The sequence below is a fragment of the Thermobia domestica genome, chromosome 18 (genome assembly GCF_964235325.1).
Source record: "Thermobia domestica chromosome 18, izTheDome1.hap1.1, whole genome shotgun sequence".
Taxonomy (NCBI): domain Eukaryota; kingdom Metazoa; phylum Arthropoda; class Insecta; order Zygentoma; family Lepismatidae; genus Thermobia; species Thermobia domestica.
In genome coordinates, this window is record NC_137471.1 from 27,756,584 (window position 1) to 27,781,769 (window position 25,186).

A 25,186-nucleotide genomic window follows, 5' to 3' on the forward strand; every position below is an offset into this window, starting at 1 on the left:
AATTCTTCGTTAAGAAACTGTCGAACTTGAAGGGCATAGTGGGGCGGTGCCCCATCCTGTTGCATGTGGACCTCATTAAGGATGCCTAACCTAGTAAGTTCTGGCAAAAGGAATGTCTGTAGCATGTTCAGATAATTGTTACCATTTACCGTCTCTTTCTCGAAGAAAAAAGGGCCGATAATGTGGTCCATTGAAACAGCACACCACACACTGACTTTGGGACTACCCCGCTTGTGATCCTCGAATTCACGTCGATTTTCCACCCCCCAATTCGGCAGCTGTGCCTGTTCACTTTTCCCGACAAATGAAATGTGGCTTCATCTGAAAACAGAAATCAAGACAGAAGGTTACCATCTTCTTGTAAGCGGGTAAGCATTGACTCACAGAATTCCATTCTCATGTCACAGTCTTCCTCTATCAGCTCGTGCACAAATTTTAACTTATAGGGTCGGACCTTCAAATTCTTGCGTACGATCTTGTGTAACGTTGACTTCGATATTCCCAGTTCCAATGACGTAGCGACTTCATTGGACTCCTGTCTACGCTGTCCTGCAACGTGTGAATCACATCGTCACTCGTTCCTGGCCTTCCACTGCGCGATAAATCTGACACACTTCCCGTTTCTTTGAACTGCTCGTACCACCTCTTGATACTTGTTTCTGCTGGGGATGTTTTCCCATACGTTGTTTGGAACTTTCTCCGCACTGAAACGCAAGATTTTAAATTCCGCAAACCACAAAACACATTGTGCCTTTTCTTTAATGGACGCCATCTTAAGTCACGTGATTACCAGCGCAAACGTTATCGAGCATTGTGGCCAGAACAAAACTTTAAACTTCCCTTCTTTCAACCCCAAAAATTTATACACTTAAACGTAACGGTTTCGAAGTTTTGGAGTTTTAGTTTCCTGCAGGACTTTATGGACTCCCTGTATTATAGTTTTCGTATCAGAGGATTGTTTGCTGCCATATTGACTAATGTTGATTTAAAGGGGTTAACTGATGTATCGCGGGACCAATTTTAGGAAATTTTCCGGGTCTATTGGAGAATTTATTTGTTTATGAGGAAGAATGAATGAAAGTCAGGTAAGGGGAAGAGAAAAAGCTCAGAAAGTGATTGTATTTGCTGGTTGTTTTCGATGTTGTAAGCGGCACTGTATGTGGAGGCGGATGGACTATTTCGCGGAGAGGTATACTTGTTTTACTATACGGATCCATAGATTGTAAAATGTACAGAAAAATTTGGGCAAGTCTAATTTGCCCATTTCATGTCGAGAACAGAACCCAACCAACCCCTGCGGGGCTTCTAACCCGTTCCAACTACTACTACTACTATTCTTACTCCTCCTACTACTACTGCTACTCCTACTCCTATGCACCGACTTCCAGCCCCTGTCATGGTTGGCAGTGCACGTTAATAAAAGGTATTTTTCTTTCATGAGCTCGGTGTTACACAAAGAGGTAAAACACAGAAACTCCATCTCAATTCGTCCTCTTGTATTTTGTTCTATAATATTCCCCTGCTACATCCCTACTCGCACTTTCAGCACGTCGATCTTCTTCTCCCCAATATTTTCGTTTGCCCTTCTCTATACCCGTCTATCTTCTTCTTTCTCCATATATTCATCTACTCTTCTCTACCCGTCAACCTTCTCCTTCCTCATACATGGATCTATCCTTCTCTATACCCGTCGATCTTCTTCTTTTCCCATATATTCATTTACCTTCTCTATACTCGTCAATCTTCTTTTTTCGCTATATATTTGTATATCCTTCTCTATACCCTTCGATCCTCTTCTTTCCCCACATATTGGTATACCCTTCTCTATACCTATCGATCTTGTTTTTCATATAATCATCTACTCCTCTCTATACCCGTCGATCTTCTACTTTCCCCATGAGCTGCTTCGTGGCTAAGCGGTTCGCGTAAGCGCCTTTGGTGTGGGAGACCCGGGTTAGATTCCCGGTGAAAGCTCATGTGGCTCGGATTCCGAGTTAATCAGTAGGTCCCGTCTCATATAGCCTTGCTGCTGAAAGAGATGTTAAATTCAAAATCAACTCAATGAACTGAACTCTACTTTCCCTATATATTCATCTACTCTTTCCTTTATCCATCGGTCTTTTTCCCCCATATATTCCTGTATTTCTCTATACTCGTAGATCTTCTACTTGTCCAAAATATTTATCTATCTTTCTCTATACCCATTCTTTCCCCATATATTCATCTACTCCCTCTATATCCGTCGATCTTCTACTTTTTCCATGAGCTTCTTCGTGGCTAAGCGGTTCGCGTAAGCGCCTTTGGTGTGGGAGACCCGGGTTAGATTCCCGGTGAAAGCTCATGTGGCTCGGATTCCGAGTTAATCAGTAGGTCCCGTCTCATATAGCCTTGCTGCTGAAAGGGACGTTAAAATCAACTGAACTCTACTTTCCCTATATATTCATCTACTCTTTTCTATACTCATCGATCTTCTTTCCCCCTATATTCATGTATCCTTCTCTACACGCGTCGATCTACTACTTCCTCATATATTCATCTCCTTTTCTTACCCTTCGATCTTCCATTTTCCCCATACATTCGTCTAGCCTTCTCTGTATATATTCCAAGCCAGATTAGTCTCCATTCCTGTAAAACTTTTAACTCACAAGTCCTACTTTAACAATACCTCTTACCCAACTTAACCAATAATATTGATTTTAAAATGGAGATGATCTCTTCTGGCTTTCAACTTATCATATGACTTTGTATCTTTTTCCTCACAAGTTTGATAACTCAACTTTTTTTTCCTTGTCCTTTGAATACCCCTATATACCTAGAGCTGCCAGGTTTTCAGAGTAAAACACCCTATGCAAATTTGCAGTATAATCATAGTTATGCATTTCCGTTTTTGCGGAAATATTAGAATTAAATAAAACGTCTGTGCTCACCAGAGTGAGTAACAGAGAATAGATTATTATTATTAGCTGAGTATGGATGACTAATAAACGAAGTATTTTTTAAATATTATACGAGTGATAATAAGTTATGTTTTGGAGAAAACCCAGCGTATTTAGGGTTTGAAACAATTTCTGGTGGGATTGACTATGTAAATCTGGAACAATCTCGGTTCAACCGGGCTTAACTTTAGAGGTGTCCCTCCAGTTTCAAAACTAAAAAAACACCATTTAAAACATTAAAAATTCTTAGGTTAGGTTAGGTTCAGTTCATTACCAATGCTAATGAAGCATCGAAACCTTCCGCGCCTTGCAAATAGTACGAACTTGTAGCTACATATAATTTTTCGTATTAAACGTAACTTTACTCCCAAGCTTACATATCTAAAAATCACATAAAATCTCCAAATCACAATTTCTTGCCTTCTTTCTTCTGTAGTAAAAACGGAGGGCCACCACTAAAGTTAACCCCTAAACCGGGATGCCTGCGAGCAGGGGCGGATCCAGGACGGACTTCTGGGGGGGGCGGTGGGTTGTAATACTACTTAGAGCTACTTTTAAGAGTGTCAAAAAATAAATTATATATTTTATTTATATATAAAACAAAAAAGTTTCCTCTTCTGGGGGGGCGATCTCCCCCCCATGGATCCGCCCCTGCCTGCGAGCCCTGTATATTCTCATTCTCGTATTAATCCAGTCATAACTCGGAAAAAAATCATAAACTGAAATTTTGCATATACCTTTGGAAAGGTGTATATAACAACATACTAAAAGTCTTGAAATATCCGGTGACGGTAACAAAGCATAATCCTTTCTTATTTGAATGAAGTAAAAATAACATCAATAGTGCAAATCAAGTTGAGTTATAGCTACTAAAGTGAGAACCGAAACTAGTTATTACCTTTTACACCTTCCCAAAAGTATGTGCAAAATTTCAGCTTATGATTTTTTTTTCTGGGTTTAGCTTTTTTGTCTAATCTGACTGAATTATATATCCTTTAATCCATATTATTCATTCATTTGCAACAATAAATTTCAGTTTCTATTCACATACTAAAGTAATATATTAATAATTTGGGGATAGTTTTGGAACTGAGGGGCAATACAAAGTTAACCTAACCTAGCCTTACCTAATCTAACCTGAATCAACAAAATATACAGAAAGTGTACCAAGAAAATAAGAAATTTTAACCTAAAAAATTTCTGGCCCCCCAAATCCAAAAGTATGCCATAATTTGTTTATGTTCCATTATTTTACTTTCAATTTGGTGCTATCAATAGTGCCGTACTTCTAGGTACCAATATACGAACTGCATACAGTTTATTACAATAAAATAGAATAGAAAAATAATTGGTTAGATTAGCTAAGTTATATTCCTGCAGTTGATATCAGGAACAACAACAAAAATTTATCAGCGTACGTTGCTTCAGATCTCTGTTCAGACCACCTGTGATTCACTTTCAGTTGAAGCAATGAACTGAAAAACTCAACCACAATTATCATAAGCTATAATTGTCCCTTATTTTACATCACTTAACGTATCTAGATGAATAAGTTCCTTAAATATGTTGCACTTCCTTTGTGAATTAGTATATTTTATTCATAATTTTTTAAAATATTGGTACTCAGATTCTCAATCTGAAGCAATAACAATGTGTAACATACTATGACACGAGATAGTGGCATTTAATAGAGTCTACTGCATTTCTGTTACAAAGCATTGATTGAATTTATTTTCATTCTTTGGACTAAGAAACTTAATCTTATTATTTTTTTTTAATCAAATTAACTTTGGCTTAAAAACACACAACTCACACTTTTTCCTTAAATTCTGCTAAGCTGACAATTGAGAGTACAAATTGACACAGCCCACAGTTCCAATAACGCCAACAGCAATAGCTGCAGCAGTTGCAAAAATACCTTTGTTGAAGTTTGCACTTTTCACGCTCACACGTAGGGCATCAATTCTGTTCAACACATCCGTTTTACGAAGGACAAACTGTTCAAAAATAGATTCTTCAGGCGTTGTAGGTGCATAATTACTAATATTTACTGGACCACTATTTAGAGCTATTCCTGGTGATGCTTTAGGAATTTTGATGTTCGGCTTTTGAAAGGCCATTTCTGAAGTTTTTATCTTCGAGAGACGGAATCCTGGTGGATAATATATGTCCTGAACGGATGTCTTCATTAACCGACCAGTCATTTGACTAAATCTGTAAGCCATGTTGTATTAAAACTGTAAAAACAAAAGAAAGCCAAGTAACTGCTATAGATGTGTGTACTCAGAAACTCAAGATGACGTTTCTCTTTTAGACATTTAATCTTTCATGATTACTATCGTCCATTTTGATTCCTTTAGCTCATTTGCATTCTAACAGTTCTTCATTGTTGTTTGTTTTTGAGATTCTAAATTAAAAAACTCAGATTTCAATTGTTTACTTTTTCTTAGTTACAAATCTTTATTTCTGGCTTTGTTGATCCACAGTTTTATACTAATTTATTTTAAGTGGCTCTTCACTTTTTTCTTAACGACGATAACTTATCAACGACAGAAAAAAAAACTTGAATGCCACAAGAAATGAAACTCGGAAGAGAAATTACACTCTGTATATGAGTTCCGCGTCCAAAATAGAATCAGTATTTCTTCTTGGGGCCCTATTCCGTACCAGTGTTCTAAAAAATTTGCAGATCGAAAGAAAATGTAAAAGTTGAAAAAATTACAAAATTACAAAAGCTATACCGATTTTCACAAACTAAAACTAATTTTTTGCGTTCTGTTGACGCAAGCCCGTACGAAATGAGACCTTTATTTTTCAATTGAAAAACGAAAAAATTAGTGCACTATGCAGAGACGTTTTGACGTATGTTTAGCGTCATACTAAATGTCTGACTACTGCAGGAAGCATATGTTAGTCAAACTCTATAGTTTGGCACTAATCACGCGTCAACCGACTCTGCATAAGGCCCTAGATCTACAACATTCAATCTAAAGTGAAGATATCAGAGCAAAAACGATAAGATATAGCGATTAGTGTTTACTTGTATGAATTCAGCGTTCCAATCCATCCATCTTAATCACTTAACACCGCACGTAGTATGGCTTTCCCTTTCGGAACTAGAAGCCACTAAAGTTGTTAGACATGATCACACTTTACCATCATATGTTGTGATTATCTTATCCTATATAGTGTTAATTGATAAGTTGAGCACTACTTCCGTGCAGGTTAAGAATATGAGAACCACTTTATAAAATTCTTTTGTGTCACTTCTTTTGATTTAAATGATACTCTAACACATTCTGACGTATTGTTTTCTTGGCACATGCCAAAATAATTTCTTACAGATTGATATGAGTGCAATCTGATATTCCATGCAGGCAGACGATTATTCATGTTTTTTTTTTTTTTTTTAAGTAAACATACACCAATGTGTGCTAAGTAAGAATTGTATCTAGTCCGCTTCAACCAGGGCAAAGCTGGTGAGCTCGTGTGGAATATATCCTTAGAAAGCATGCACGTTACCAACCATGTCCAACTATGCCGGCCATTAACCCAAGTAGGGTCTATGAAGTATGTTGCTAGGAGAAAAGCGCTCACCTCTGGTGTGAAAAGTCCTTGTTTTGATGTCAGTCAATATGAGTTTGGATGGACAATATCGTGTTGGTGGGTTTTCTCGAAGATATTCCACATCCACATTCAAATAATTGTTTCCTAATCATTCATTAATGAATCATTTGTCTCCATTAGCCTATAGGGCATAACGATGCGACATTAAACTAAAGATATTATATTAAGTATGGTATTCGGTCACCTAATTAGTCTGGAATTCCTCATTGTATAACTTATTCAACTCTCTTTTTGCCTGTAGAATTTTGTCCTAAATGGTATCCTGAAAATTGTTTTCAAAAACCTTCAGCTCTGTTCTCTACTAGTTAAAGGATTAACTTTCAAACCCATCCAATACGATAGGCAAAAATGTACTTTTATTAAATATTACTTGCAATTTATTTGATAGTAATGATGTTTTTTTTTTTTTTAAAAAAAAAGAGAGAGAGAAAGAAAAGAAAGCAGATTCGTATATTGCAGTAAGAAGTATTTCCCATCATTAACCCTTCGCAGTCCTTTGTCGTCTGGGACTCTGCATTTAATTTTGTCTAGTCCCGATGTAGAGTCTCATTCGATATTTTTTTTCTTTTTGGATTATTTCGTCCAATGCCGGGTTAGTTGATTTATTTTTTGTTACTACATCTAGTGGGCAATCTTTACATCATTATTTTCACCCGTTTCAATAGATGACATTAATTTAACTTACGAAACGTTGCAATTTGGCAAATTAATTTAGATAACTTCAAACTCAGAAATACAAAAGTATCACATGTACTGTTATTCCTCCTTTGACATTCTGTACACATAGCCCAAATCTCAGTCTCTAGCACAAATCCGAGTATATTTCAGTTTATTAACGTTTAGGGTCCCTTTCAGCAGCTAGGCTATATGAGACAGAGACGTACAGCTTAACGTGGAATCCAAATCACATGAGCACGCCGCTGGAAATCGAACTAGGGTTTCCCGCAGCGAAAGTGATTACACTAACTATATAGCCAAGAGGGAACTCAACCCCGAGCAGTGTCTAGGATCCCACTATAGCAGTAGGTTACATCTCATATAGTCCTAGCCATGAAAAGGGGTCGGTAAATTCCAATATATTTTTACTAGTAACGTGCGCAAAGCTGATAGTCTGGGCTTTAACATCCTTATAAAATATTTTTAAAAGATTAACATTTGAACATAGCCTATTAAGATACGAATTCAAAATCCTGAGAACTTGGAAGCTTGAATGCGCCCTTTCATAAAATTCTGTGTACGCTACTGATTATTACAATCACTATTACTATTGTATAACATTCCGACAATAGACGCACACAGTGGACAACGCTAGGCTAGCCAATTGCCAAAGATGGCCCTACGTCATAATTGACCGTTGTGCCGACCGTTCACCAACCAACTCAATTGTTAATGTAACACCTATGGGCCTCATTCCGTATCAGCCGTGAGAAAAAGTTGCGGACTCGTAAAATTATTACAACTGCTATGCCTATTATGGACAAAGTAAAACACAAATTTTGCATTGAGTGACGCAAACTGTTATTGAGTGGAATAAGGCCCTATGAAATAAATAAAATTAAAAAGGCCAAAACTGTTGGATAAATAACGGGAAATTGTTGATTGGCCAACATTCACCTTAAATAACGTTCTATTTTCAAATATGTTTTTGCAGTTACTGTACTAACTAAAGATTATGGATGAGTTAAGTGATATCGTCACTTCCCGCTCTCAACTAAGTGCAAGAACCTAAAACTCACATTTTCGGTTCCAAACAATACGTCTGCTAAGTAAAGAAAGCATAGGCCGGTGTATGTTTCACTTTATTTTCATGTAAATAATTTTCACTCCCTTAATTGTCTTTGATCTGTTTTGCTCTTTAAGGTTCACAAAAATTGCAATTATCTCTTTCATAATAACATTTGTAAGTCAATGCAAAACTTAATTATTGTAAGTTTCATATATAGCTCACGACTTCGGAGCCCTGGGGAAATAAATGAACACCAAACACTGGTAGAAATACGTCAGGCTTAACCTGTTCGTTAGCCTACTTAGGCAATACTAAGTGTAATGATAGGTTTATTATTAGCATAACCCTAGTGGAACTACAGTTTATTATTAGGGTTATTGGGACTTGCGTTTTTAATAGGATAACGCTAGTGGGACTTAAGTTTATTATTAGCATAACGCTAGTGGGATTTAGGTTTATTATTTGGATAACGTTAATGGGACTTGCGTTGTTTATTAAGATAACGCTAGTGAAACTTGGGTTTATTATTAGGATAATGTTAGTGGGACTTGAGTTTATTATTAAGATAACGCTAGTGGGATTTAGGTGTATTATTTGGATAACGTTAATGGGACTTGTGTTTTTTATTAGGATTACGCTAGTGGGACTTGTGTTTTTTTAATTAAGATAACGCTAGTGGGACTTTAGTTTATTATTAGTATAACGCTAGTGGGACTTAGGTTTATTATTAAGATAACGCTAGTGGGATTCATAATATTGTAGGGTATAATGTGAGTACATATGTTGCTCGGCATGGTAATTCCGGATCAGAGATTTTGAGTTCTTTCTTGCCAGTTCAAAGCTGCTGCGATTATCTTGGTATAATTTGTTAATGCAGTCAATTCCTTAAGTTTTTAACGGGTAAACGGTTACTTATCTTTGTCTGTTAATGCACACGATAAGTCTTGAATAAAAATTAGAGGTTAACTTTTAAGAAAGTTAAAGACGGTGAGTTACGTCTGTCTGTTACTCCACACCATTGGTCTTGAACCAAAGTGGATTTTTGAATTCAGTTTTCTTGTAATGGATAACTAGAGTTATTATCTCGACAGGGTTCGTTAACGGAACCAATCCGTTAGCATCTTAATGCGTAACGATGGCTTACATCCGTCCATTAGCCTACTCTTGAACGAAAACTAAAATATTTTCTTTTTTTCTTTCTTTTTTTTTTGGCAAAGGTAGTAAATGTTACACATCTCTCCGTAAGATGCCAGCAAACATCCTACAGAGGTTGGCATCTACTGGTCGAAATCGAAATGTCTAGTGCTTGATCCTTTTTATTGTCTACCACAGTATTATTATTATTATTATTATTATTATTATTATTATTATTATTATTATTATTATTATTATTATTATTATTAGTTGTTGTTGTTGTTGTTGTTGTTGTAGTAAAAATGAAATTGTAAGTTTTATGTTCCATTGTTATGCCGGCTAGGCCAAAGGAGACGGTGATGATGAGAAGTGAGTGAAAATGGTGGAATAAAGAAAGTGGTAGGAAATGGAAGAACCACGGGAAAACCCACGCACACAGTGTTTGTCCACCACAAAATTCACTTGGAGCGGGCTGGGATCTAACCACTAGCCCATGCACCAGAGGTGAACGCTCTACCGCTGAGCCACTGCGGCTCCAGCAAGGGCGCCGATTTCTCTTTAACTTTGTGGGGGGGGGGTATTCAGATGCAGAAGGCATATATGAGGATTTTAAGACAAATTGAATTCAAATTATGCCAAATATTGTATATTCATAAATAAAATGAGGGGGCCTACATGAGCTTTGTGGAGCCGGGCTACCTCGGCCCCCCAAGGATCGGCGCCCTTGGGCCCCAGTAGTAGCAGTAGTAGTAGTAGTAGTAATAGTAGCAATAGTATGAGCATAATTTAAGAAAACATGTTCGTACAATATCTGGAATGGGCTATGTTTCAAAACGTTGTTATCCCTCTGTTGACAGCAGCTGTTGGCTTATTCTTTTTAAAAAAAAAAAAAAAAGTTCAATTAAGAAACGACATTTGTAGATAGGAATACGATTCGTTTTATAGGTTCAAGTAAAACATTGAGAGAAAAAGTTAAATAATAAATACAAAAAAAAAGAAAAGAGAGAGGGAGAGAAAGGTTTACTAGAGTGAATTGGGATTTGAGAGCAATTCTTTAACAATATTTTGAACTCAGATGTCGTTCTTAAAACTTTATATAGGCATTATTCATCTCTTCCATTCGTGAGAGTCTCTTTTTTTTTTTTTTTTTTAAGGAAAGAAAAAGTCATAAATTTTTAAAAGGCTGTTTAAATTTCTCTTAATAAGTCTGTACAAACATTAAAAACGAGGCGCACAGTTACATTTCCAATTTCCCTGTCTTCTTTGTGTTCTTTTACTTTCTTCTTCTTCTTCTTTTAACACTCTAAAGACTAATTAAATTGAATGTATCCTTATAAAACGCATCATTTCAAAAGCTCTAAAGGTGAATGTCGAGAAAGCTTTTTAAAATGTGTTTGAATTATTAATGGAAAGTAATCGTCTCTCTTTTACCCATAAATTCTCAAACATCTTCTTCTCTCAGTGTGTATGAATAAGATATTTCGTGATTGTTAATTATTCCCTCTCAAGATAGATGCTAATGATTATGACTCATTCTCTAAGGAGACATTTGTTTCTACGAAATACTTGTCTGCGAGAGAAATCTTTTTCAATGCTCGAGAACTTCATGTTAGGCAGGGCCCGCCCTAGGCAATTTGCCACTCCATGAAATGGTATTTGCCGCCCTCCTTTAGGGTAGCCAACTCTGGAAAATAAAAAACCGGCACCCCCTCAAAATTTTCTATGATATAGGTCTAAGTGTGAAGGGTCTCTGTTCGGGAAGGAAATGTACTATCGTGAACAAAGTCATTAGCACCTGTATTCTGCACATCCTTAGTGCATTCACTAATAAGCTTAATAGATACATTGTGCCATAAACGAGAAACTGAAATTAGCATGAATTATTTTATTGTATTTACTAGTATTTTATTGAATTATTGTATTGCCACTTCTTTAAAATTATCGAAACAGATGAACACAAGTATATTAATTTTTACGTGAGAAGTTTGGATTTGGAAAATGAAATTTATTCTTTAAACTTATGCATCAACTACAGGAAATTGCTTCAAGAAGACGTTCTACATTCTCAATAAACGTATAAAATTCCTTACAAGTAAATTTCAAATTTCCCCTGATACAGTCCCTGTCATATCTTTAAAATGTTGTAAACAGATGAACAAAATATATTAATCAGTGGCGGATTAAGCTTCGTCGGCGCCCTAGGCACAAATTCCTTGTGCGCCCTTCTCAAAATAAAAATATTATTTTCAGTATTTTAAGGTTAATATAAAATTAGTGAACATACTGAAATAAGAAGCGAAGTATAAAAATCAATAATATAAGTAATAGGCCTAGTGCAAACAATTCATTTTAAGTAGACCCTATGAGCTATACCTAAAATTATTTAATGTATTAAGAAATTAAATACACGAGTCATAAATGAAGGTGCTTCCACCTCATTTTGATTGCTGCAAACTCGAGTATAAGTTGTTCAAAGTTAGTGTGTCCATCGGTCAAGATGTCTGCTTCGATGTGGAGAATAGATAACTCGTTCAGGCTTTTATTACACATAGTTGAACGGAGATAAGTCTTCAGTCTTTTTAGAGCCGAAAACGAACGTTCGGCTGAACAGTTTGTTACAGCAGTACATAAAAATATTCTTAATGCAATCTCCACATTTGGAAACATAGACTGCAACTTTTCTTTCCGTATAAACGCCAAAATTTCTGCTGGTGAGTCACAGATTCCTCTAGTTTTCAGAATTCCCGCAAAGAGCACACATTGTGCAAAGTGTCATTTCTGAACGTGCAGCCTGAAGGTTGGCTGCACGTTCAGAAATGACACAAGAACTTTGCAGAAACTTACTAAAACCATGAAGTTGTCAGACATTACATTATAGCTTTCCTTTCTTCTAATTAATACAACGTACAATTTATCAAGCATAGGAAGAAACACCTCACCTTTAAATTTTTCCCTCCCTTAAAAAATGTATCCACTGTACCAAGCTTTACGTTTGCAAGTTTACGATAAGCACCCCTCTTAATTTTGTTCGCTTCATGCTGTTGAATAAATAAATAAAAACATCAAAACGCAAACTCACTAGCAACCAACTGAATGCACCAGAAAATATAGTAAGACAAAAACAAGTTGTATGTATTGAATTAGATATCTGCGTAATTATTTATTGCAAAGCACAAATACTCGTCTGCGTAGAACAGAAGATCAAAGATAACCACTTTTGCAGCCCATGCGAAAGATGCACTGACTCACTTAACAGCAGTCTCAAAAATGACCGATTGTATTTTCTTCCGCTCTGTTTATTATTATTATTAGACCCTATTATTATTATTATTATTATTATTATTATTATTATTATTATTATTATTATTATTATTATTATTATTATTATTGAGCTGAGCGAAGCGAAGCTCTTATACTCGGGTTAGCCGTTTGGTTGTCCGCGAACTCCTCCTAGACCGTTTGGCCGATCTCAACCAAACTTAGCACGCTGATAGAGTATGTCGTGCTGAGTGAGAACATAGGTCGAAATCAAAAATCCGATGTATCATCGAGGAATAATCACCGAAAAACGCTTCCTCCTAGACCGTTTGGCCGATCTCAACCAAACTTAGCACGCTGATAGAGTATGTCGTGCTGAGTGAGAACATAGGTCGAAATCAAAAATCTGATGTACCATCGAGGAATAATCACCGAAAAACGCTTCCTCCTAGACCGTTTGGCCGATCTCAACCAAACTTAGCACGCTGATAGAGTATGTCGTGCTGAGTGAGAACATAGGTCGAAATCAAAAATCCGATGTACCATCGAGGAATAATCACCGAAAAACGCTTCCTGATTACGTAGTTTAAGCTCGCTCAGCTCATTTCATTGCAATCGGGTATATACATTGCATTCCTAGTTATTATTATTATTAAAGACTGACATTGTACAGGCAATGCGACTATGCGAGTTTCAAACAATCAGTCTTCTTTGTTGCCTGGCCATTGGTTTTGCAAGGATGGTGAGAGATCGACGGTTTATTTACCAAAAACAAACCAGGAAGGATGGGTGGGCAGCTTGCATTATTGTCATCGTAAGCGATAGAAGTCACAGCACGGGTTAAAAAACAAAGTGATTGACGCCTCAATCTGAATCTGAAGGAGGCAGAGCAGACGAAACATTTCTCGATGGCACATAAATACGATACACCAAGGTTTGTTTCGTATGAGGCGAAATTGTTGCAAACCATTGATTTAAAACATTGGTTTCAAAGGTCTAAATTATTACTGTGTACGTACGACATTTATATATATATATATATATATATATATATATATATATATATATATATATATATATATATATATATATATATATATATATATATATATATATATTCTGGAGAAAAGATTTGTCGCTCCCAAGAGTTGCCGCCCCTAGGCACGTGCCTAGTAGGCCTATTTGGTAATCCGCCACTGATATTAATCGTTGATAGATGGTGAAAGGTGACAGTTTTGGATTTACAGAATGAAACTTACTTTTTAAATCTATACTTCGAACTAGATAAAATTGCTTAGAACTAGATACAAATAAAGAAAAAAGGCCATAAAGGGGCTGGTAAGAAGTTTGTACCGGTCACCGGCTTTAATCAAAATAACAATATTTCCGGCCAGGCCGGTGAAAAACCGGCCCGATGGCAACCCTATCCCCATTTCTCCAGAAAGAACAAATCTTAAAAGCCACGATTTTAAGTGCTACCCCATCATGAACAACGAAGGGGAGAGAACCAGCACTTGCACTCAGAAAGGCCTAAACACTACAAATACAATTTCATTGTGTCTGTTTTGTTTTTGTTTTTTTTCTTTAATAATCTATTATGTTAGTGAAAGAAAAAGCAAACAAACCTGCAGAAGAAAGATGGTAATTCTTTTCATAGAAGAATTCAATATCGAGCTTCAATCTCAATATATCAGTTTGCAATTCCAGTGCAACTAGCTCTTTTATCTTTATTTCTTGATTTTCCTCCTATATCTGTTAAAATTAGAAAAAAAAAATAACTCGTTTCCCTTCAATGATAAGGAACTTGTTTGTGAAAAAGACAATACTAGTTTTCGTATCAAAACTGTGATAACTAACTAAATGGAACAGGAGTTTGCTACTGTTCGAGAATTGAGTTCTTGTATTTGACAATTCATGCTGGGATATGTTTGACCATTTTTTTTTTTTTTTGCACTGTCCACGTGACCTGAAACTAATGCGACCTAAACATGATTTATGAAGTAGTATTCAAATAGATGGTCAGCTTAGTAAATTTAACTATCATCAACATAAAATCCGTTTCGGACAATATATATATATATATTTATAATATTAAAATAATACAGTTATGACGGATTTTGCCGCCTCGTGCAAAATGCACCTATTCCACATATGGTTGAGCTGGCCCTGATGTTAGGGTTACCATATGTCAGCACTTACGCACACTTGTCCATATTTTGAGAGTAAAAGATGCATTTTTCTCCGTCCTCATGCTTTTTTTTTTTTTTTTTTTTTTGCGAAATTCACTGATTTTTTTCCGCATTTTTTTAACCTCGAGTGTATAGTCAGTTCAGTTTTAGACATTTCACATAAAATGAAAGGAAATTTTTCAGATTAACGCTCCACAACTATGGCTTTTAAGCTAAGGGAGACAGAGGATTAAAGCAAGTGAATGATAATGGAAGAATTGGTGGTGTGACAACTCGGCGCTCCACAACTATGCCTTTTAGGCTAAGGGAGACAGAGGATTAAAGCAAGTGAATGATAATGGAAGAATTGGTGGTGTGACAACTCGGCGCTTCACAACTATGCCTTTTAGGCTAAGAGAGACAGAGGATTAAAGCAAATGAATGATAATGGAAGAATTGGTGGTGTGACAACTCGGCGCTTCACAACTATGCCTCTTAGGCTAAGGGAGACAGAATATTAAAGCAAGTGAATGATAATGGAAGAATTGGTGGTGTGACAACTCGGCGCTTCACAACTATGCCTCTTAGGCTAAGGAAGACAGAGGATTAAAGCAAGTGAATAATAATGGAAGAATTGGTGGTGTGACAACTCGGCGCTTCACAACTATGCCTTTTAGGCTAAGGGGGACAGAGGATTAAAGAAAGTGAATGATAATGGAAGAATTGGTGGTGTGACAACTCGGCGCTTCACAACTATGCCTTTTAGGCTAAGGGAGACAGAGGATTAAGGCAAGTGAATAGTAATGGAAGAATTGGTGGTGTGAGAACTCGGAGAAAGCGGAAGTATCCCGAGAAAACCAACGGGCACGGTTTTGTCCACCGCAAACTTATCCCTTTGGCTGAGACATTTTACATGAAAAGCTATGTTTGCCTATTAATATTCAAACAAAGAATATCAAAAACAATCAGCTCTATTGAAAAGTATGAAGAGGTAACGTCAACATAAATGTGTAAGTACTGTCGTTTAATTTTGTTTCCATGTATTTCAATATACTTATTTTTCACAATGTTTTAGAAAGAAACTTTAAAGTGAAAGATAAAACTTACCTATCTTGTGTCAAAAGTTAATCCTTATATAACAAGTGAGTTAGATGGAAGAGTGCCCTCATTTTGGTATTTCAGGGTATAGTAGGCCCTATTTCAGGATATATTACATGTGCAAGATTATGAAATAGGGTAGACTTATTTTGATAAATTTACGAATAAAATTTACTAATAGTCTTAATGAAAATCAGGGTATACTTTATTTTACGGGATTGGTGTATATCTGGCGCTTTTGTACATGAATCAACTCGTCTTGATGCAATAAAGTGGTCAGTACCGAAATTCGACACATACGGTCACACACTTCCCGGAAGTACCAAAAAAAAAAAAAATTCATCAAGACGAGTTGATTGATTAATCATGTGCGCAACCGATAAATATACTCCATCGGTGTAAATATATATACTCCAAATAGGTTGCAATATTGGCCCTCTATCACTTTTGGTTATGATATTGGACCTCCATCACTTCTGGTTACAATATTTGATTTATATCACTTCTGGTTATAATATTGGACTTCTATCACTTGCGTTTTGGATATTGTAACTCTATCACTTCTGGTAAAATATTGGACCTCTATTACTTCTATTTTGAATATTCAACTTCTGGTTAGACTATTGGATTTCTATAACTTCTGGTTGAAATATTGTAGCGCTATCACTTCTGTTTACGATATAAGAGCTCTATTACTTCTGGTTAGAATATTGGGCCTCAACCACTTCTGGTTAGAATATTCAACTTCTATCCCTTCTGTTTAGACTATTGGACCTCTATTACTTCTGGTCGGGATATTGTAGCTCTATCACTTCTAGTTATAATATTGACACTCTATCACTTCTGATTAGAATATTGGACCTCAATCCTTATTGTTAGAATATTCAACTTTTATCACTTCTGGTTAGAATATTGGACCCCTATCAGTTCTGTTAAAATATTGGATCTATATCGCTTCTGTTTGAAATATTGGACCACTGTCACTTTTGGTTATGATATTGGACCTCCATCACTTCTAGTCTTGGAATATTTTACTTCTGTCATTTTTGGTTAGAATATTGGATCTCTATCACTTCGGTTAGAATATTCAACTTCTGGTTAGATTATTGGATCTCTACCACTTGTGATAGAAATATTATAGCTTTATCAGTTCTGATTACAGTATTTGACTTATATCACTTCTGGTTAGAGTATTGGACCTCTATCATTTCTGGTTATAATATTGGACTTATATCACTTCTAGTTAGGTTATTGTAGCTCTATCACTTCTGGCTTTGGAATATTTTATCTCTATCAGTTCTGGATAGGATATCGGAACCCTATAATGTGGCAGTGTACCTTAGTTTCACAATGTGAAACTAAACTCGATTGTTTGTATTTGAGTTATTATCGTGCATGTGATATTCTTCTCTATTTTTGCCTTTCAGGTTGGAAGAATTTCGCAATTACGACCTGGGAGTTGGTCGCGTGGGGAAAGGACGAGGTGCGAAGGATAAACACCGTGCGCTTCCGAGCTGTGAAGGCACGGGATCGTTAGAAGGCCTTAATCTTGAGCTTCGTGGAGAAGTTGAGCAGACCAAGAGCAGCGTTGAGCGGCTGGATAATCAAGTGACTCATTTACATCAGGATGTCGCTACTCTTAGTCAAGAGGTAAGAATTGATAGACACAATCGTTTCTCAATAAAATATGTACTTTTAATTTTGATTTTTTAAAGTTTTATTATTTGTATCGTCTTTAGTTTCATCTGGAAGCTTATAATAGAATAATGCAGCTGCAGTGGACCTTCTTAGTTTACACTGCTTTATGTTTGATTCCTTCAATTCATGTTTTCTATGTATGATATTCTTCATTCTTTTATACAAGCTCTGAACATTTCCTCTAACATCAGTAGGGCGACCATATGTCCCGTTTTGACCGGGACAGTCCCGTTTTAGGGGTGTATTCCGGGCGTCCCGTCAGTAGATGGAAAAAAGTGCCCCGTCTTATGCAAGTGAAAGAAGTAAATAACAAATCCAGTACTTTTACTCCTTGTAAAGGTATTAATAATTAATAATAACAAAGATTCAAGAATTGAACTGTCATTTCCTACATTAAGCATGATCTATAGTTCGCAGTACTGCTCGAAAGGCAGCAGAAGTTTTAGTAGTTGCTTGTTTGTTGAACTAACTTCAAAATTTCTTTCCTATTTCATAAGTATCGTATTACTTGAACTAAAGCTATTCACAAGAAGATAGGTACTCCTCAGAAATACTTCTGGCATTCTTCAGTTCAAGACTCAACTTCTCACCCAATGTAATATCAAGGATTCGAGCTAGGGCAAAGGAGCAACTGCAGACAGCATCATGTCCTACTATAGCTGTTTTTATTTTATAGCTTATATGTATCATGTTATATGACAATATAAATGTATTCAGTATTGCTAATGCTAAGGTAGACAGCAACTAATTTACGCACTGACCTGTTGTTCATTTCTCATGATTTTTAAAAAGCCGGAACCAGTCCGTTTTCAGCTGAAAATGTTATGGTCACCTTAAACATCAGGAGTGTAGCACGAGCAGGGGAGTGGGAACCAGCGGCTAATCGGTTTAACTCTTTGCCCATGATGCGACCACAAACAAGATCACTCTCATTTTTACATAGTAGATTACAGTTGAACATTGTAACAGCAAATTGCAACATACTACCTGGTTGTGGCAGCTCAATTACACTGTCAACTTGCTTAAGAACTGACTGAACATCGGACCTCCATAGAGCGTTATAAGGGCGTATATGCTGTACGAGTTCAAACTGGGGTCAAACGCCGCTGTAGTGGGACGGAAGATATGCGAGACCTTTGGTGAGGGTGTTGTGACTACGCGCACAGTACAGCGTCAACAAGTTTAAGGACAGTAACGAAACACTCGAAGACGCATCATGTGCCGGAAGAACAACATGTGTCCAAAATGAAGATCTTCAGGCAGCAATTGAAGCGAACAGGAGCTAGACATGTAAGTAACTGGAACTACAATTCACTGTGAGTGGAGAAACCATTTAGCAGCACCTCCATCAACTTGGGAAGCACTACAAGTTGGGTCGATGGGTCCCACATGATTTGACTCCGGACTAGAAGGCAACGCGACCAGATACCTGTGTTTCTTTGCTGTTTCGTCTGAGGAAGGAGCCATTTCTGGAAAGAGTGTTGACGAGAAGTGGGTCCTGTACGAAGCTTCACGGTGCCATCATCATTGGTTAGCATCCCATGAACCGGTTCCAAAACAGCCGAAACCAGCACTGCACCAAAAGAAGGTCCTTCTGTGTATTTGGTGGACTGCTCGCGGCATTGTGCATCGGGAACTGCTACCAAGGTCAGAGCATCAGTGCAACTGTGTTCGATTATCACCTATTTCATTCCTTGGACAATCACCTTAGAGGACTCCAGTTCAAATCCCTAGTAGAGGTGCAAAATATACTTGATACCTTCTTTACTTCACCGCCACCAGATTCTACCGCGATGGAATACATGGCCTTCCACAACATTGGCAGAAGATCGTTGATGCTGATAGGGACTATTTTTTTATCTTCCAGGTACGTCTTAGGTGATATATCGATGTTCGAAGGTAGTGGCTGAAAAAGCGACAGAACTTTCTTGGTTACCTTTATAATAATATGTATAGTTAGTTAATTATTGCTTTTCATGCTCTGAAAGAATACTTTTGCTTTTAGTTGAAACATGCAATAGGTTGCAATATGGTATACTATATATTTAAAACGATAGTTGTGTTAAAGCAACTAATTCCGTCAGAAAAAGATAATAAGATACTTACGTTACTATCCTATCCATGAACAGCGCCCATTGGCATTACACATCTATAGAACATACAAATACAACAATGAGTTGATTCCCATACACATATATTTATCTTTGCCAATTTATTTATTTAGTTTTGCTAACATTTTTGTAAATGCTTTCGACAGCACAGGTTATGACAATTATTAGCGTGACTGTTTATTATTAGAAATTAGCGTGACTATAGCGTGACTATTTGTTATTAGAAATTAGCATGACTATTTATTATCATCAATTAGCGTTACTATTTATTAATGGGAATTAGTTTGACTATTATTGGGAATTAGCGTGACTATTTTTATTAGGAAGTAGCGTGACTATTTATTACTAGGAATTAGAGTGACTATTCATTATTAGGAATTAACATATTTTTATTATTAGAAATTAGCATGATTTTATTATTAGGAATTATCGTGACATTATTATTAAGAGTTAGAGTGACTATTTATTATTAGGAATTAGCATTACTTTATTATGAGGAATTAGCGTAACTATTTATTATTAGGAATTAGCTTGACTATTTGTTATTAGGAATTAGCGTGACTATTTATTATTAGGAATTAGCATGATTTTATCATTAGGAATTAGCATGACTATTATTAAGTGTTAGAGTGACTATTTGCTATTAGAAATTAGCATTACTTTATTATTAGGAATTAGTGTGACTATTTATTATTAGGAATTAGCGTGACATTATTATTCGGAATTAGTGTGACTATTTATTATTAGAAATTAGCGTAACATGTATACTAAGACATTTGTTGCTTATTATTAGAATTTATTTCTTCTTATTCTCCTTACATAATCATATTTCAATAAATGTCTCTTCTCATGTATCAATTGCTTTCTAATATCACTATTCTTATCGCCTAACATATCTTATTAGTTTCAGTTTCCTTAATCGGAAGCACACTTGCTTTCAGCGTAGCCATTTTTGACCTCATTTCAAGATGACGACAACTTAAACGTTCCATAGCTACTTCTATTTTTTTTCCTTGTTCTTTTTCTCATTTCCTATCTGTTGAAGTATTTAGCGAAAGAGCTTAAAGTATACCTTTTTTTTTTTTTTTAAGTTTTCCGTCCCATGAATATGCACCGAGATTAATAGAGGAATGGTGATGATAAGATGGAAAATAACGATGGAATGACGAAAGTGGGAAGAAACGGGAAAACCCAAAAAAAAACACTCACGATGTTTGCCCACCACAAAGCTCGCTTGGCAAAAATTGAAATCGAACCAGGTACCTCATGCGCCAGAGACGACTGCTTATGACTAAGCGACTACTTCCCCATTTTTTTTAAATGAATGTAATCATCTTTCATTATTTGCTGTAAGCAAGTTATTTTCTGATTCTCTGAATATGTGTCGATAGTAAGTTCTTAAAACTTTTTGCCAGATCATTCTTATAATTTTCTTTTCTAAAGGGAAAGCTTTCTTTAAAGTTGTTGAATACCGTCAACTGGGATGACTTTGGCATACTTCATGCATACTTTAGTTCATAACTTTTTCTATGATAAAGCTTTTGCATTGTTTGTGATATAATTATAAATACTGGGGGGAGGCTACTGTATCATTGGATATTAGCGTCTTAAAACTAGGACTTCTCATTACCCAGGAAAAGAAACAACTAACACCATGCCAATCTTACAACAGTATTGGGGCGACTTTGGCACCCCTTCTTTTCTTTGCAGAAATTAACAGAATACTTCATAAGGGTGCCAAAGTAAAACTCCCATGTAATTCTGATGGCTTACTGCAAAGGTATAGAGATTTTTGAATTTGGGGTGACGTCGTCACCTTCAATTTTAGATTACTTTTGACAACTAAAATGCAATGTATTGCATCGAGTTATCTATTGTGCTTCTAGAAAAGTGTGGAAATTCTACAAATAAAGATAGTGCATTGATAAGGAAAGAAAATTCTAATGCACAAAATATGTACAAAGCTGTGGACCTTAAACTAAGAACGGAAAAACAAAGCAATTATTCTAGCGCGTGGCTACAGGAGTGTACCCGAAATACAAAAACAGTCACTCTTCTGCTACATCAATGTCCATTAGAAACTCATATCTTTCCAGGGCCAATCCTTGGACTTGGAGAACTGGATCAGGTTATACTGCCAGTATGTCACGTAGTCCAACTGTAGAATAATCTAATTAACAACACTGAACACACTTTTTGCATTGCTGGAATGGAGTTCTGTAACCCTAAATTTTGCGTTCTCAAGGACTTCTCTAATGACACAAACATACTTATAGATTTGTGCATTTATTTTACCCCCTTTGAATGACACTATAACAAGTTTCTCAAAAAGATTATTAAATTCTGTTGGAGCTTCATACTAGTAGGTGTCCATGCTAGTAGTGGCTTCATTTTCAGCAATATCATTATTACACCGATCACTGAAGGTAAGTTTAAATCTTCATCTTCGTCTGTGCCTGAAGAACTTGCAGTCGTCACACTTTTGCCTGGATCAACAGTGAGTCGCTTCTTTCTCGTGAAGTTCTGACAACACTTGAGTTTCCCAATCTTTCTCATAAAAACTTTACCAATGTAGACTCTACTTACTCTTGAATTTGTTTCTGACATGGGTAGCTGAAAGTGCAACAAACAAGCAACATTAAAGAAAAAGCTAATCTAGTAAAAGTTCCAAGGATCCTAAAGAAAAAGTTAATCTAAAGTTAATCTAGTTAAAGTTCCAAGGATGCCAAAGTCACCCCAGTTCAAAAAGTGCAATATACGTACTCACTCTTGTGTGCAACAATTTCGTACTTTTGGGATTGTGAGAGGAACAGCTAAATAAATAACCATGCAAAATTTGGAAAGGAAAGAATATTTTTTCTTTTTGTGATGTGACGTGTAGCTCTGAAGTTTTGCAGCTATTAAAAAATGACGTTTTCCTAAGATTTTTTTAAATAGTGTGTGGAACTGCAAAAAAGCATCTTCATTCGTATAAATGTAGATGTTTTGTTAGAATAATATCTGTTTCACACACTTAGACTCAGCAAGTCCAAAAATATGCTGTGTTTGGAAGTAAAAATAATTGTATACTTCATATATATATAATATAAATCTGTCAAAGTCATTCCAAATATCAAAGCTACCCCAACTGACGGTACCTCAAATTAGTGTGCCATAGCAGAAATTAGACTCAAGATTTATCGTAATAAATCTTATATTTATTTATTTTATTTTATTTCAAAGATATCCATTGCAAAATGTTTTGAGTTCAGCTTGTATCATAGATACGAAACATGTTGCCCAAATGTTAAGCTAATAGTTCTTAAAATTTTACATAGATGGGTAATTGATTCAAGACTTCAATAGATTCAAAAGTCAAAACTTAAATATTTTAGAAGTCGTGTGGATTCAATAAGTATTTTCAGTCAGTTCCACCATATATATATGTTACAGATTCAAAGTTTAAATATCGCTGAAGGAATTTGGGCCCATGCTACAATTCCATACTACATAATTTATACAGTTTACCAAACACTATTAGGGTCATGAGGTCCTGCATACTCAGGGGGGCAGGCCATGTAGTCAGAATGGAAGAAAATAGGAATGCTTTCAAAGTTTTAACTGATAATTCAATCAGAATACGTCCATTAGGAAGATCGAAGCGCAGATAGGAGAAAATATTAAGATCTCACAGAAATATGAATGCAATGTGGAAATTAGATGCAATTGGCTAAGGACACAAGTTAATACAAAACTTTTGTAAATGCGGCATTTAATCTCCAGGTTCCATAGACCGTAGAGTTAGTTAGTTAATAATAATATACAAATGGATAACATGATCATACAGTAATAATATTAAGTTGATATTACGTTCAGTGGTGGATCCAGAAATTGTTTTTTGCGGGGGACTGGAACAAAATAATTGTGGAACTGTTTTCTGCTGCTCAAATTTGATAGTAATATATATAATACACTTGCATATAGTTAAAAATAGGTTAAAAATAGTAGCGTTACCTGATATTGTACCTCATCTATTTAAAATGTTTATTTTATTAATATTGTCACATTGTTCAATGTATCTCATTGTAATATTCTTTCTGTATTGTTAATGAGCTAAGATTTAAAAAAAAATCTTCGGAAGATACATAAAATATTTTGTAACAAAGAATACACATCACAAACTTCACGATAAAACAGAACTAAAAAATACAAAATTTATATATCTATGCTTCAATCATACAGAAATTTCAATCTTCTGGAATGTTTCTGGACGAAGAGATCCACTTACTTCAGACTCATCAATTAGAATATCTTTGTGAATATTCATTAGGGCTAAGTCTGTCTTGATCTATCGTTGTTCTCAGATAGGATTTTACCTATTTTAAAGTAGAAAACTTTCTGCAGAACATGTTGTTACTGGTAAAACAGATAGAAGATGTAGCAGTTGTTTTACGTTTGGAAAAAAATTCACAAGATGGATCTTGATAAGCATCCAAGGCACTCTTAGACATATTTGAATTCCAACGTTCCCGACACAAAATCACTTCACTTTTTAGTTCAATTTCACTTCCACATAGAGTTTCACGGTAAATTTGTGAAGATTTTACAACTCTTTCTTCATTCAACTGTGCTGTAAATGCTGAAATCAAACTAAACAAAGGAATCGCTTTTGAGTTTGTTAAAGGAAATCTTGATCAGTTCACTTCTGAGATGATCCAAAAAAAGGAATATACACACTTATCTTGAAATATTCATGTAGGGTATGTGCTTCTACATTTGAGCGGTGAGTTTGGCGCTTTACAGTCCTGGGAAAATGTAATATCGACATCATGGGAAATAGCAAAATCTCCGGCCTTATTTAAGATCTTGCTGTAATGATCACTGCTAACACGATACTGATTGAGTAACTGCATTATATTGTCAACTATGGTATAACATTGATGAAGCTCCACGGTAGGCCTTTGAAGTTGACGAGACGAAGTGTAACAGTAAGTCCAAAATTTGTACCCACGATGTGGAAAGTAATGATAAAGTCAAACCTTAAAACAGCAAAAAGGAGAGCAGCAGATTTTGGTGATGGAACTTCTTCATCTACACACTCCATGGGAGTCTCGGATATTAGGATATAACCATTCCTAGTACAGAACGAAAGTCCGCAGAATCACCCGGTGTACTTCGAGACAGTACGAAACTTCTTCAGTTAGCATCACCAAAAAAAGTTCTCCACTGCTACTCTGTGGGTGTCTGTTTACAACTTAGTTCGCGATTTGGCTCTTAAGGCCATCGGCAATCACAATTGAAAAGACCAGCAGTTAATATCTAAAGCCAAACAGAAGAGGAAGATCATCCATTTCCATAGAGACAGTACGAAACTTCTTCAGTTAGCATCACCAAAAAAAGTTCTCCACTGCTACTCTGTGGGTGTCTGTTTACAACTTAGTTCGCGATTTG

The 25,186-nt window shown here is 36.0% G+C and overlaps 1 protein-coding gene across 4 annotated transcripts in view; it reads left to right on the plus strand.

The window, feature by feature from the left end:
* LOC145675971 (voltage-gated delayed rectifier potassium channel KCNH8-like) overlaps positions 1–25,186 on the plus strand; it is a 764,648-nt gene that overhangs the window by 732,857 nt on the left and 6,605 nt on the right. For all 4 annotated transcript variants that reach the window (XM_081746796.1, XM_081746797.1, XM_081746798.1 and 1 more), the window contains exon 13: positions 17,375–17,597. In XM_081746796.1, the coding sequence (XP_081602922.1) occupies positions 17,375–17,597 (223 nt within the window). The remainder of the gene's footprint in view (positions 1–17,374; positions 17,598–25,186) is intronic.